This window comes from Otolemur garnettii, unplaced genomic scaffold, assembly GCF_000181295.1.
Source record: "Otolemur garnettii isolate 467f Iridium unplaced genomic scaffold, OtoGar3 scaffold00072, whole genome shotgun sequence".
Taxonomy (NCBI): Eukaryota; Metazoa; Chordata; class Mammalia; order Primates; family Galagidae; genus Otolemur; species Otolemur garnettii.
In genome coordinates this window covers 4,709,686-4,725,108 of record NW_003852467.1, presented here as the reverse complement: position 1 = coordinate 4,725,108, position 15,423 = coordinate 4,709,686, and the positions used below count along the sequence as shown (strand labels likewise).

General features: G+C 36.2%; 1 protein-coding gene across 1 annotated transcript in view; it reads right to left on the bottom strand.

Moving 5' to 3' along the window:
* The window catches only part of DMD (dystrophin), a 2,307,273-nt gene that overhangs the window by 1,421,750 nt on the left and 870,100 nt on the right, over window positions 1–15,423 (bottom strand). Inside the window, exons 23-25 of the mRNA XM_023515448.1 lie at window positions 11,203–11,415; window positions 7,613–7,726; window positions 6,176–6,331 (exon numbers count right to left, since the gene is read on the bottom strand). Coding sequence (XP_023371216.1) covers window positions 6,176–6,331; window positions 7,613–7,726; window positions 11,203–11,415 — 483 coding nt within the window. The remainder of the gene's footprint in view (window positions 1–6,175; window positions 6,332–7,612; window positions 7,727–11,202; window positions 11,416–15,423) is intronic.

Sequence of the window (15,423 nt, the reverse complement as noted above, 5' to 3'; positions counted from 1 at the left end):
ATGCCTGCTATTTTTATTTCTGTGCATGGAGTTTATATGGTCAGTTTGAATACCCTGAAGGAATTCCAGAAGAATGTCTGACTGCCTTCTTCTCCAAAATAGTCATGAAAAAGATAGAATTACTGATCATTCTACCAAGCTATTCTATTTTGTTTGTCCCTGAGCGCCTAGTTTTTCTTTGGAGTCGTCATGGCCTACACTGCTGCTAAAGACAAAAATCTCTGAATACCCTTTGATTCATCTCCCATTCTTTCTCTGGAATTTAACATGTACTCTCTCACTCAGCAAGTATTGCCATATCTAACAGAAAGAAAAAAAGATGTGTCGTGTCAGGTTAGGAATAACAGTCCTGGGGATATGTGAATGTGAAAGTGCTCATCAAAAATATAACAAGGAAGAACTTGCCTAACTGGCTGACAGAATCAGGAAAATTAAGACCACATTTGATAAACATAATATTGACCACATGAGTAAGATAAGCTGGCCAGAGAATGGTCATGGAGAACAGAAGTTTCAACAGAGTTTGAGCCATACAAGCCCCTTGGTTCTGTTTACCCAGAATAATATATCCCCTCCTCAAGTTAATTACTGTAGAGAGGGGTCGAGATGATAGACTAGACGCAGTCTGCATTTTCCACTCTCCAGGAGAGGATCAAAAGGTATGGGTAGAGGCTCAATCACCTGTGGATGGACCACCTCAGAGAGAACACTGTGAATCATCAGAGAAGCAACTAGAGATGCTCATAATGGGGTAGAGAGAGGCAGGGTGTTATTCCTGGCAAGATCAGAAAGTACCTTAGGGGAAGCATCTACATGTAGAGAAAAGTTAGGGGAGAGATCCATGGGGCTCTGTACTCCCCGAGCAGACAATGAAATCGGAGCTGAAGGGGGCTCCCTTATCACAGCAGGCCTCTGAAATGATCAAGGAGATGCTTGGAAACTGTAGTAGCATTGAACTGGAGAGCCAACACAATGGAGTCCCACCAAATTCTGGTCCCAGGTTGCTGCAACAGATGCAAATCTGCGCTCTCAGCCCCAAAGCACTCAGTCTGCAAAGAGGTTAGCTACATTGCAGCCATCTCCCTATTACCCCTGCCAAGTCAAAGAGGAAGCAGGGATGATACAAATGGAAAAAAAAAATCCTATTCTCACTAATTGGGAGAATCAACATTATTAAAATGCTCATACTACCCAAAGTGATTTACAGATTAACTGAAATTCCCACGAATATACCAAAGTCTTATTTCACAGACTTAGAAAAAAAATCCTAAGCTTCATTTATAATTCACCCCCCTACCAAGAGCCTGAATATTCAAAGCAATCCTGTGAAAAAAGAATAAATCTGAATACATCTTATTACCTGACTTCACATCATACCATAAGGCTATAGTAACCAAAATAGCACGGTACTGGCATAAAATCAGAAACATAGACCAATAAAATAAAATGCATAACCCAGAAATAAAACCAGGCAGCTATGACCTACTGATCTTCAACAAAGCGGACAATAACATACACTGGGGAAATGATACCCTCTTCAGTAAATGGTGTGGCAAAATTGAATTGCCAAATGTAGAAAAATAAAACAGGACCTCTACCTCTCAACATATACAAAAATGAATTCACAATAGGTAAAAGACTTAAATATAAGGTACGAAACCTCAAAAAATTCTAGAAGACTACACTGGAAAAAATTTTGTAGACATCAGCCTAGGCAGAGAATTTATGACTAAGACTTCATAGGCGGATACGGTAACAACAAAAATAAATGGGAATTAATTTAATTAAAAATCTTTTGAACAGCAAAAGAAATAATCAACAGAGCAAATAGACAACCTACAGAATGAGAGAAATTTTTCACAAACTAGACATCTGACAGAGGACTGATATCCAGAATTGATAAAGAACTCAAACACAGCAAGAGACAAATAACCCACCCCATTAAAAAATACACTAAAAACATGAACAGAAGTTTTTCCAAAAAATGATAATACATCACACAAACAAAATGAAAAACAAAGACCATATGATTCTCTCAACTGATGCAGAAAAAACCTTTGATAATATTCAGCATCCTTTCATGATCAGAAATCTTAAAAAACAGGCATAGAAGGGACATTTCTTAAATTGATAGAGGCCATCTACAGCAAACCCACAGCCAATATCATACTGAATGGTGTAAAATTGAAAACATTTCCACTCAGATCAGAAATGAGGCAAGGATGCCCACTGTCTCTACTGCTATTTAACATAGTAATGGAAGTCTTAGCCATTGCAATCAGGCAAGAGAAGGTGATCAAGGGTATCCAAATAGGGTCAGAGGAGATCAACCTCTCACTCTTCACTGATGACATGATCCTATACCTAGAAGATCCCAGGAATTCAACTTTCAAAACTCTTAGAAGTGATGAAGGAATACAGCAGCGTCTCAGGATACAAAATCAATACTTACAAGCCAGTAGCTTTTATATATGCCAACAACAGTCAAGCTGAAAAAACAATCAAGGACTCTATTCCTTTTACAATAGTGCCAAAGAAGATGAAATATCTGGGAATTTACCTAGCAAAGGACATGAAAGATCTCTATACAGAGAACTATGAAACTCTGAGAAAAGTAATACCTGAAGATGTTAACAAATGGAAAAACATACCATGCTTATGGCTGGGTAGAATCAACATTGTTAAAATGTCCATACTACACAAAGCAATCTACAGATTTAATGCAATCCCTATTAAAGCACCATGGCCATACTTTAAAGAACTTGAAAAACAGTACTTCGTTTTACATGGAATCAGAAAAAAACTTACAATAGTCGATACATTACTCAGAAATAAGAACAAATTAGGAGTTATCACATTACCAGACTTCAGGCTATACTATAAATCTATAGTGATCAAAACAGCATGGTACTGGCACAAAAATGGAGTAGTAGATTTATGGAACAGAATAGAGAACCAAGAGATGAACCCAGCTGCTTATTGTCATTTGATCTTCGACAAGCCTATCAAAAACATTCAGTGGGGGAAAGACTCCCTATTTAACAAATGGTGCTGGGTGAATGGATTAACAAATGATGGTATATGTACACCATGGAATACTATGCAGCCATAAAAAGATGGAGACTTCACATCTTTTATGATTACCTGGATGGAGCTGGAACATATTCTGCTTAGTAAAGTATCTCAGGAATGGGAAAAAAAGTATCCAATGTACTCAATGCTACTATGAAATCAATAATCACCTACACACTCATATGAATGGCAAAACATAACTATAGCCCAGAAAGTAGAAGGCAGGGGGAAAGAGAGGGGAGGGGAAGGGGGATATGGGAGGAGGGAGAGCATCTGAGGGGACCTCACCTAATGTGCATGATGCAATGGTACATTTCAAAACTATTAAGAAATGAGTATAATTGTGATGGATGTGTTACTTAGTTCAACGCAAGCATGTCACATTGTATATTGAAGCAGTACCCTGAACCCCATAAATGCATCAATGTATAAAGTTAGCATTTAATACAATGTACAAAGTTATGATTTAATAAACAATAATTAAAAAAAAAAACCATATTTTCAAATAAATGCTATAACAAAGAAAAACAACAAATTATTTAATATATCTGCATGTATCTTATTATTTAATAAATATATGTGTAATATAATAATATATAAATATGTGTAATTATAAATATACTTCCTTCTCTCCTTTTTACCTCTGTTGCTCCTTGCCTTCCTTTTTTTTTCTTGGACTATGGCTGATAAACTTGTGGAATATTTTAATAATAGCTATTTTTTATTAGAAATAGCTAGAATAGTGATATGTTGAAATTTTGATATGCAACTTTTAGAATTAAAATAATCTTAACCATTATTTATCTCTAAAGTCAGGTCATGGGATCTCAAAACATCTTCAAGGACATCAGACATTTCTACAAAATTTTCCCTAATTTTGTACGCATATTTTTCCAGACTATGGCTCCTAATAACAAATAAGGAGTTATCTTTCACCTACAGAAGAACATCACACCCTCATTTTGTGTGTAAACATTTCTATAATGCATGGATGTACCCTTCATTTCCATTCTTCTCTCTGGAACACTGCATTGGTATCAACACCCAGGCCTGGCTTCCCTTCTTGGGCTGCATGGTCATCCTCTTCTCAATTGCATGATTCCTTCCTTTCAAAACTTACATGATCCGGCAACAAAGTCAGACCATGAGCAGAGTGATGTTCAAAGGAGAATCAGAGAGATGTAAAATATCTCAGGATTAGAAAATTGAATGAGAACATGGCTGGGATCTATAGATAGTTTGTTATGCAGCAGGCCAGTGTGTTTAAAATACTTTTCTTAAACAACAAACTCTCAGCGCATGTTCCAGCAGCAATAAGTTTGTAAGCAGAGCTATTTTGAGAATAGAGGTGCTTTAATAATTATACTTCTATAAAATGTAAAATCTTGAAGTTTCAGTAATATTGTTGACCTATGTTATGTTATTTATTTGCTGTTGTTTTCCCCTTGCTCTAAATAAATCAGTGGTGTTCTTTCTATCTGTCCATTAAGAACTTTCAACAAAGGCCTTTCATACTGGCCTTCCAGGAAAGCATCAGTAGTATAATCTATTATTAACATAGTCATTTTTTCCTGACCTACTCTTCTAGCTCTTCCAGGAGAAGAAAGTAAGCTAACTGACCCACGGCTATCTCACCTGTGAATTAATATATCTGTGGAACATTTGCCAGCGATTATATTGGCTGGGTGACTTGCCTTGACTTTTACTTTTCTAATATTTTTTCATATTTATTTTTGCCTTTCAGAATTCCTTGTCTACATTTAAAGATGATTTAGAAATAACAAAAGAATGTCTCTAGCACACATAAATGGAAACCACTTGTTAATCAAGAAGGAAGAGTAGTACCCCCTTATCTGTGAGAGAGATGTTCACTCCAAGACTGCCTAGTGAACACCTGAAACTATGGGTAGTTCCTAACCATATATATACTGGGTTATTTCTTATCCATACAGACTTATGATCAAAGTTATTCATAAAGTAGGCACACTAAGGGATTAACAACAAATGATAATAGAATAAGTATAACAATATAAGTATACCACAATACAAGCTATCTTTCTCTCCTTCTTAAAATATCTTACTATACTATTGTTCTTATCTATTTTTGGACTGTGGCTGATCTCAGGTAACTAAAACTATAGAAAGCACAACTGTAGACAATGCAGGACTAACATATGGGTAGACTGACCTAAAGGAATAACTGCTCTGGTCAAAATTTTACCTTTAGAACAAGAAATATGTCATATACACTGATGGTATGCATATTTTACTTCTACAGTCTTTAAATTTAAACTAAATAGTGATCAATAAAATATTCTGCTATAGAAAAATGGGAAACTCAGCTCTAAATGTACAGTTCTTTGTGGGATTTTTTTGTTCATTCATCTATTCTTAATGGTATTCCAATCTTAATTCGTTTACTGAAATAAATGCATTGAAGTAGTCAAACTTGGAGATCTTAACAATCAGAGGTAAAAACTACTTACCATATTTTTCTCATACACATACATTACTCATTCATTTTATTTTATACCGTACCTTCCTAGTGCCTCCAAGTGCTGTGACCCTTTAATACAGTTAGTTCCTCATGTTGTGGTGACCCCCAACCATAAAATTATTTTCGTTGCTGCTTCCTAACTGTAATTTTTCTACTGTTATGAATCATAATGTAAATATCTGATATGCAGTATGTATTTTCATTGTTACAAAGGGGTCACGATCCATAGGTTCAGAACTGCTGTTTTACACTAAGTATACATGTGTAAAGCATTTTTGTTAATGCAATTATTACTACAAATGTATACATTAGTGAAGACATACAAGGAAAATAATGCCTAAGAATAGGATTTTTCAGTATGACATTTATGCTTAAGAAGGTCCTTTTAAGGCCTCAATAAGATGAATAAGTAGTATTTAAAGTATCAACTATAGAAGTATTTCCATATGCTAGCAAAAGACTAATTTGTTTGAATTAACAGTGTGTTAACACAACCACATAGTCGGGACAAAAGCTTTAAATAAAAGTAATGGTGAACAGATACATTAAATACATTAGGAAATCATAATTAAATTGAGGCAACCCACAGTTAGAGACTGTTCATACCTGTCGGCACACGTGATCCCACTGAATATTAAGTTCTTGGAGTTCTCTTTCAAGTCTAGATGCAAACTCTGGCTCGGCTTCATTCTTTATCTTCTGCCCACCTTCATTGACACTGTTTAGACTGGGCTGAATTGTCTGAATATCACTGACTAAAAGCTAAGAAAATAATTCAGTGTAAGCTGGCTGCAAGAAAAGTAAGACCACATACATGTATTAGAAATATAGCATAGGCTCGGCGCCCATTGCTGTTAGGGCTCTGGCCACATTCACGGGGGCTGTTGGGTGCAAACCCAGCCTGGGCCTGCTAAACAAACAAATAACAACAACAACAACAACAACAAAAATAGCCGGGCATTGTGGCGGGCATCTGTAGTCCCAGCTACTTGGGAGGCTGAGACAAGAGAATCGTTTGAGCCCAAGAGTTTAAGGTTGCTGTGAGCTGTGATGTCACAGCACTCTACAGAGGGCAACAAAGTGAGACTCTGTCTCAAAGAAAAAAAGAAATGGAGCATAGCTAGGAAATGTATAATTACGAATCATGGCATTGCATATGAATTTTGTCTTTGAAAATCTAAAACCAGATATAGATACATACATCTGCATACCCAGCTTGTAAAAAATGTTCAGTGGTTATTATGGCATGAAGGAAGTAGGGAGTTATCTGTATTCTATTTATATCCAAAACAAAAAGAAATTTAATATTTATGGCTAGAAAAAAGTGTGAAAATGATGTGCCTATACATTACTATCTTTGAAAGGATTTTGGTTTTCAAATGCAGGATATTGCAACAATTGTTTATAGCATAATGGGTGTGAAAGTTATTTCTAAGGTGGATTTGCTTTTTCAGCTTGTATTTGCAAGAAAAAAAGTCCTTTAAAGAGCTAGATTTTCTTCCTGCTGCATAATAATGGCATAATGAATATTATTTCAAAAATCCATATTGTATTATATTATAGCACAGTGAATTATACATGAAGGGAGCAACACAGTATGAATAATAATTTGGAGTAAGATATAACAAGTAGCTCAAAGGATCTTTTACCTTTACATTCTACTGAGTTTTATAGTAAAATAATCATATCAAGCACAGTTTGAGTTAAAGGCAATGTTTTGACTGTTCCTCAATTATTTAACACAGGGTTTCTCAACACTGGTACCACTGACGTTTTGGACTGTGTAATTCTCTGCTGTGGAGGGCAGTTCTGGGCACTGGAGGATATTCAGCAGCAGCTCAGCAGCCTATCCACTAGACACCAGTAGTATCTCTGCTTCCTCCCTAATTGTGACAACCAAAAACATCTCTAGTCTACACATTGCAAAATGCCCTCTAGGGAAGGGAGGGACAAAATCGCCTCTGGTCATAAATTATTGATCTAACCAAACAATATTATCCATATAAAAGTCTTCCTATGGAAGGCATCAGATCAAAATCTTACTCTGCATTGTTTGAGTTGCTTTTTCAGAATTTCTGAATCTCCAAGGGCAGGCCATTCTTCCTTCAGAAAAACATCAACCTCAGCCATCCATTTCTTCAGGGTTTTTATGTGATTCTGAAAAATAAAAAGAGATCCACTTGAAGACATTATTGGCGGTGCTGATTGGTCCTAACACAATTTGTCATAGTGATCATTCTAATTTTGACAAGCCCCCAAACAATTCCTATCTTTGAAGGCTGTCTCTAAGCAGCTCTTCAGAAAGAGAATATTTTTTACTAAGGCTGCATTTTTATGGTCTACTGTACGAGCACTGGGGTATGAAGTCTGCTATTGTTAAAAATAAAAAATTACTACCAAATGTGGTTTTATGATGTTACTCTCGAGAACATTAAATCACATCCCCCTCTGGAGAAATTTTAACTTACAAAACAACTCATGATAATACTAACAATGTGCCCTTACAGTACATAAAACAGACTCCGAACAATAAACTCAATGTAATGGTGTCTTTATAGCCTCCCTAAACCCGAACTTCTGCAAATTGTTTTCTGCAGCTGACAGTTTATGTAGTCCTTCCAGTTGGGAACTTTCATGCTGAAGTTTTGTCATCTTTAAAGAGAGAGCTTGTGCCTTTCTTATTTACCCAGTGTAAAGTAATAATCAGGTGAGACACGTCCTCTTTTATCATTTATAAATACCCAAGTACTTCCCATCATCCATTCCCACATTTTTTGTTTCTGCTTTGTTTTTTGCCACCTTAAAAAATGTATGGCCGTCACTTCTTTAGTTTAATACGACTTAACTCTGTTGTCTATATAAGCCATTTGCCCCCCGCTGAATTAAATTTCTATGAAAAGTATGTGCCTCACAGAAAGTTTCCTCTTTCCTGTGATTATTAGTAGTAATTTTAAAGGCATTTGCTTAGATCTGAGAAAGTCAACATCATCACCTGACACATGTCAAGGCTACGTCTGCTCTTCTGCCACATCTCCTTCGTCCTTGTTCAGGTCTCGTTATCGACTCCTTCATGACGGCAATTTCTCCTTTTGGGATCTGCCTCAGTGCGACTGGCTACTAATAACTCCACCACATTCATGGAAATCATCTCCTCCTTTCCTCCTTCCACTTTTCATAGTGATGTTTTAAAAACCCAAATGTACTGATATCTTTCACTCTTCCAAATGCCAGTTACGGTTTTATCATTATTATTGGTATGAATAATCCCGTCACCACCAGGTTGAGGTTCAGCTTCCAACATGTGGCATCTAAGACCCTTCATAATTTACACCCAAATCATTTTTGCAACCGTATATTTTATGAGTACCTAAACATACATGGTGTCTCCCCAAAGGTGAACTTCTTCGGTGAACTGAACATACTGCTCCTCTTTGCCAAGAACTTTCTCCCTCTTTCGTAGCTAAATTCTACCTGTGTTCATTGAGATAACCTATATTCCATGAACACTTCATAATTCTGTTTCCTAGTTTGGGCTGGAGATTCTTCCTCCCTACTGTTATAACCTTTACCTCACTGTTTAATTTACTTACTGTGCAAGCTGAATAATGTTCCCCCCAATATATCTGCACCCTAATCCTTGGATCCTATGAATATGTTACCTAACATGATAAGAAGGACTTGGCAGATGTGATGAAGAATTTTGGTATGTGGAGATTATCCTGGATCATCTGGATGGACCCAATGTCATAACAGGGGTCCTTATTAAGAGGGAGGCAAGACAGAGAAAGGGGGAGGGACAGAAGAAGAGGAAAGAAAAGTGGAGAGGAAGAGATATGGAGAGGATAAGAGGAAGGAGAATAGAGGGAAGCAGAGGGAGAGGGAAAGGAGGAGGGAGAGATTGACACTGGGGGGCTTTATACTGCTGACTTTGTTGATGGAAGATGTGCTAAGAACTCTTCTGAAGGCTAAACTTGGCAAAGAAACATTTTCTCCTAAAGCCTCCGAAAGGGACATAACCCTGCTGATACCTTGATGTTAGCTCACTGAGACTAACTTTGTACATCTGACCTCCAGAACTGTAAGATAATATATTTGTTTTTTTGTTTGTTTGTTTTTTTGATACAGAGTCTCACCATGTCGCCCTCTGTAGAGTGCTGTAGTGTCACAGCTCACAGCAACCTCAAACTCTTGAGCTTAAGTGAGTCTCTTGCCTCAGCCTCCCAAGTAGCTGGGACTACAGGTGCCCGACACAATGCCCACTATTTTTGGTTGTAGTTGTCATCGTTGTTTGGCAGGTCCAGCTGGATTCGAACCCACCACCTCCATTGTATGTAGCTGGCGCCCTAGTTGCTGAGCTACAGGCACTGGGTGAGCCCATTTGTATTGTTTTAAGCCATTAAATTAGTGGTAATTTGTTACAGCAACAATAGGAAACAGATACACCTACCTTTTTTCTTCACTAGATATGGGCTAATTGATGGTGAAGACCATGTATCCTCTTTAACCACTTGTACTGGCAAATAATACGTGCTTCCATGTGTATTGATGTCCGTTACACTCATTTGTACAAGTAGAGACACATACAACATACACACGCATTATGCCTAGATGGTGTGCTTTAGCAAATGTTCTACGATTGCTTAGTGTTTCCATTTGCAAAATAACAAAAACTAAGTAGCTGGACTGAGATTTAAATCCAGAAGCATCGTGTTCCAATGCTGTTCATCACACCATCATGTTTTCCAAAGTTTCTTTTCCATTTATTTTTTCTAAAAATCACCATCCAAGGGACATACTACTTATCACTATATATTTTAGATTTCTAAACTAGAGTACAATTGTTAGTTTACTGTTTACTGTTTTTGTTTTTGTGTGGTATTTTCTTTGGAGACAGAGTATCACCCCTGTCACCTGGGGTAGAGTGCAGTCGTGTCACCATAAAGCTCACTGTGACCGCAAGGAATTCTCCTGTCTCAGCCTCCTGAGTAGCTGGAACTGCAGGTACATGCTACTGTTCCTGACTAATTTTTCTATTTTTGTAGTGACAAGGTCTCACTCTTGCTCAGGCTGGTTTTAAACTCCTGGCCTCAAGCACTCCTCCCATCTTGACCTCCCAGAGTGCTAGGTTTACAGGCATAGCCAACACACCAGGCCAGTTCATTGCTTTTTCACTTGAGTGGTTACTAGCAGGGTGGAACTATTCAAACAAATTACATCAGTAAAAGTTAGAGGAAGAAGGTAATGGGGTGAAATTTAAGTGAAGTCAAGTAATAAAAGCCATATGACTATATTATATAATATATATACAATGTTTTATATGATAAATGATACCTACAGTCTAAAAGACAACTAAAGGAATGATTGGTTTTGAAAATGATTGAGCTAAAACATGTTTATGTCCTATTGGTATTGGTGAAAAGAGCAGATTCATTCTGAAAAACCTAAAAACCGAAGCTCTTACTCTTTTCTTAGAAGTAGGCAAACCACACTCCTTTGTGAAAGGTTTGTGTGTTGATCTTATCTCTAACTTTGAAGGACTTTCGGAGTAAAATGTCTATGTGCTTTTATGTTGTAGAATGCACTGTTAGGGAACCCAAGCAAATAACGAATAGAAGAGTAAGATTTTGGATTACCTGGATTTTTCGGAGTTTATTCATTTGCTCCTCTACCTTTTGACAACGCTCCACCAGCTGGGAGGAGATGTTCTTCCAGCGTCCCTCAATCTCTTCAAATTCTGATTGATACTTCTGGCTAATTTCAGAGGGAGCTTTCTTTGACATCTCTTTGACCGTGGTGCTGAGATAGTTTAGGCCACTGTCTTGCTCTTGCAGAGACCTTTGTAAAGCCTCAAGTTAAAAAAAGAAAAAAATAATCTGTGCTAATGGACAAATAATCGATGAGTTTCGGTTAAGTGTATTCAAATTAAATCTATGTGAGACAAGCAAAAGGATATGATCTAATAGTTATAGAAACTGTTGGCAATTTAAATTCTACATTTTCTTATAAGAGTAATTTGTACCACATTTGGTTCTATTTAACAATTCATACTTATTTTTATAAGCAATGTCAAACATATCCAAAACTATGTCTTACTGAGCCAAAGGGATTTAGCACACCTAATTTTACTTAGTTAAATATACATATAAATAGCTTCGTTTAGATATAGTTAGTGGAATTTAATTATAATGAGCCTTGAGTAAGACAACCTTTAGCCTCCCTACATAAAACTGTAACTAATCACATTGACATATGGAGTAACAAAACTTATTAATTATGTTACCAGATTGATGGCCTACCAATGCCAGTTAACATTTTATATTTTCAATGGATGTACTGTGGTTTGGCATGTTATACTTAAATCATAGGGTGATTTGGGGAAGAATTTATAAAGTTCACATTTATCCTGCTTAACCTAGACAACCCTCAATAGTAGGATGCCTATCTGTAGGCTTCCCCTACTCAGTATTTACTGAAATGTTACTTTCTGGTTATAAAGGAATAAAGGCACTTACAACTCCAGACTTTATATAAATTTTCAGATTTTTTCTATGCATGACTACGTGTTGGACATCTGACCATATTATATATACACATATACAATTATTTCTTCTTTCATAATGTGACCTATATCATCAAAGAAGTTGTCAAACACATAACTTACATGGCTTCATAGTATTCTACCCATATTTTCTGGTACTTAATTTAATACGGAGGGCGCCAAAAAATTCATATATTTTATGAAAGAAAAAAATGTATTAAAATTGTAATACTCATATTCTTGGGCTATAATTGGGTAGTAGCATTCATATGAAAGCTATAAATTAGTTTCATAGTAGGGCTGAGTACATTGGATACTTTTCTTCCATTCTTGAGATAAAGGAGTGAGGGAGGGGAGGGGAGGGGGGAAGATGGGTGGAGGGAGGGTAATTGGTGGGACCACACCTATTGTTCATCTAACAAGGGTACATGTGAAACTTATTACATGTAGAATATAAATGTCTTAACACAATAACTAAGAAAATACCATGAAGGCTATGTTAACCAGTTTGGTGAAAATATTTCAAATTGTATATAAAACTAGCACAATGTACCCCTTGACTACATTAATGTACACAGCTATGATTTAATAAAAAAAAATCATCTAAGCTGTCAGGGTCCCCAGGGCACATGAAAGCCACTGCCCGAGCTGGGCTGTGCACTTTGGAGCCTTTGGTAGGTGTACTGTACGCCTCTTAGGACTTTGTCTACCTGAGAAGAGGTAACTTGAAAACATCCTTTCTTGGCTTGGCGCCTATAGCCCAACCGGCTAAGGCGCCAGCCATGTACACCTAAGGTGGCGGGTTCGAATCCCCAGCCCGGACCCGCCAAAACAACAATGACGGCTGCAACCAAAAAATAGCCGGGCGTTGTGGCGGGCGCCTGTGGTCCCAGCTACTTGGGAGGCTGAAGAGACTCGCTTGAGCCCAGGAGTTGGAGGTTGCTGTGAGCTGTAATGCCACGGCACTCTACCCAGGGGGACAGCTTGAGGCTCTGTCTCAAAAAAAAAAAAAATCCTTTCTTATGCCTTAACTCTCTGTTTACACACAAGACTCACTGTGCTTTCTGATGCACAAAAATAAACCTTGAACTGGCTATGTTTCCTAAAAAAAAAAAAAATTGTAATACTCAATATGCTCATAACAACAGATGAACACAAGTCATGTTTGAGCACCTCTTGTAATTGCAGAAGTCAAATGCAACTTGACTATTAAAATTTTAATACAGTTTTTTCCTTTCTTAAAATGTATATTTTTGGGGCAGCACCTGTGGCTCAAAGGAGTTAGGCGCCTGCCCCATATACCAGAGATGGCGGGTTCAAATCCAGCCCTGGCCAAAAACTGCCAAAAAAATAAAAATGTATATTTTTGGCACCCTCTGCATCTTTTTTTACTTTACATTTACTTACTTTACTAAATTATTCCCCTATGATGATTATTTGGTCAATATCTACCATTTATCTGTCTTTAGAGCTAGGCATTTTGTTGTGAGCATTTTCCCATGTCATTGGGTATTTTTTGAAAGCAAAATTGTAATATCTTCTCTAATTCATTTAGCCACTTTGTATGGGGTCTACAAATTAATTTTCTAATTTACTACTCCTATAAATTATCTTTATCTAGATCTGCCTGTCACCTATCTATACATCCATGTATTGGAGCATATTCTGACTTTTACCATAAGATACAGAGTTCATGGCAAATATGGTCATGTGTAGAAATGAATGATTTTTGTGTTACTAGGAAGTGTTGGAAAGTATTCCTCAGTAAATGTATACTCCATATATATTCCTGTCACTGAGAATGTTTAGCTTATCACATGATTGTATCCACACCCGCACTTGCATCTTCTAATCTTTCGTGTACATACTCAATATACTATGTAAAAAAATGGCATTTCATTCTGTAAACGTTTTACTTCATCATTTACTATTTGAGTTATAATTTTTCATAAGTTTTTTGGTAATTTATGTCTCCTATTGGTGACTTCCTTATTAAAACCTCTCTCCTTTACTCAAAAAAAGGAAAAATCTCTTGGGTTGCATTTCTCTTTAAAGTTGTCTCTGCTCCTTTTACAATGTTAGTGATTGCTTCTAGTGATTTTTATGCTTTTTCATTATAAGTTTTAAATATTTTTACTTACAAAAGTTTAAATGTGTGCTTATTAAATTTTTTTCCATCTTTTACAGTATGTAGTTTTTACCTTGTTGGAACTTTTGTGGCGAGGTTCTAAATTCAGTTTTTTTCTTTTGGTTAATGCATTTCCTGATAATATTTATAAATAATTTCCCTCTTCCTATTTTTTTCCGGTGGAAATAGCCTCTTCTACCAATCTACTCACCATTTCTTCTTCATTTATTCCACTCCCCTTATTAGTCTACATTTATATTTTTTCAAAGTTTATTAGTTCTATTCAGTCACCTATTTATGCTACTAAACTTTGGAATCATTATGCCAAGTATTAAAAATAATAACAAAAAAAGATTAAACTACTATGATTGTTTGGTTTTACAATAGAGGAAATAGCCCACATATGATGGTATATAGAGAAATGCTGAAAGATTTCTCTGAAGACTTTATTTTTATAAAGAAATATTTAACCCTCACAAGGTAACTCTTCATATTGCAAACTTAAAATTTATCTTAAAACTTTTTTCCCTAAATTTTCAACATGTGGACATATCATTTCAGCTCCTGAAATATAATTAAAGAAAATTATTTTCTATCTTAAAAAATGCTGTTGGATATGTTTATATAGACATTTTATAATTAGTAGGAAAGTATTCTAAAATCTATTATAAATTATTTCATTTCCCATATTAGTATTTTATCTTTCTTGATAGGTTGCTAAGAAAACGTAGTTATTAGATGTCAAATATTTCACTATAATAATACATAAAATTAGCATCTTAATTCAAACTAATTTCACAAATACAGCATCCCTTCATATTCTTATTCTACATCAGTGGATTCCAAGAAATTCTGAGTAAAAATATTCTAAAAAATATTCTATGTATACTGAACATGTACAATTTTTTTCTCATCTAAATAATATAACAACTATTTATATGCCATTTTCTTCATATTAGGTATTATAAATAATCTAGAAATGGCATGGGAGTATGTGCATAGATTACTATAGCATTCATATCAGGTGCTTGGGTATTCATGGATTTGGGTATCTGGGCGAGGTCAGGGAACCAATCCTCCATGGATACCAAGGGATAAGCGGATCGTGATTCGCTCACCATGTGAGAAGGGTTATAAATAAGGAAGCAAAGGGGCAAAATCATACTACAGCTTTTCTAAGAGCCAAAG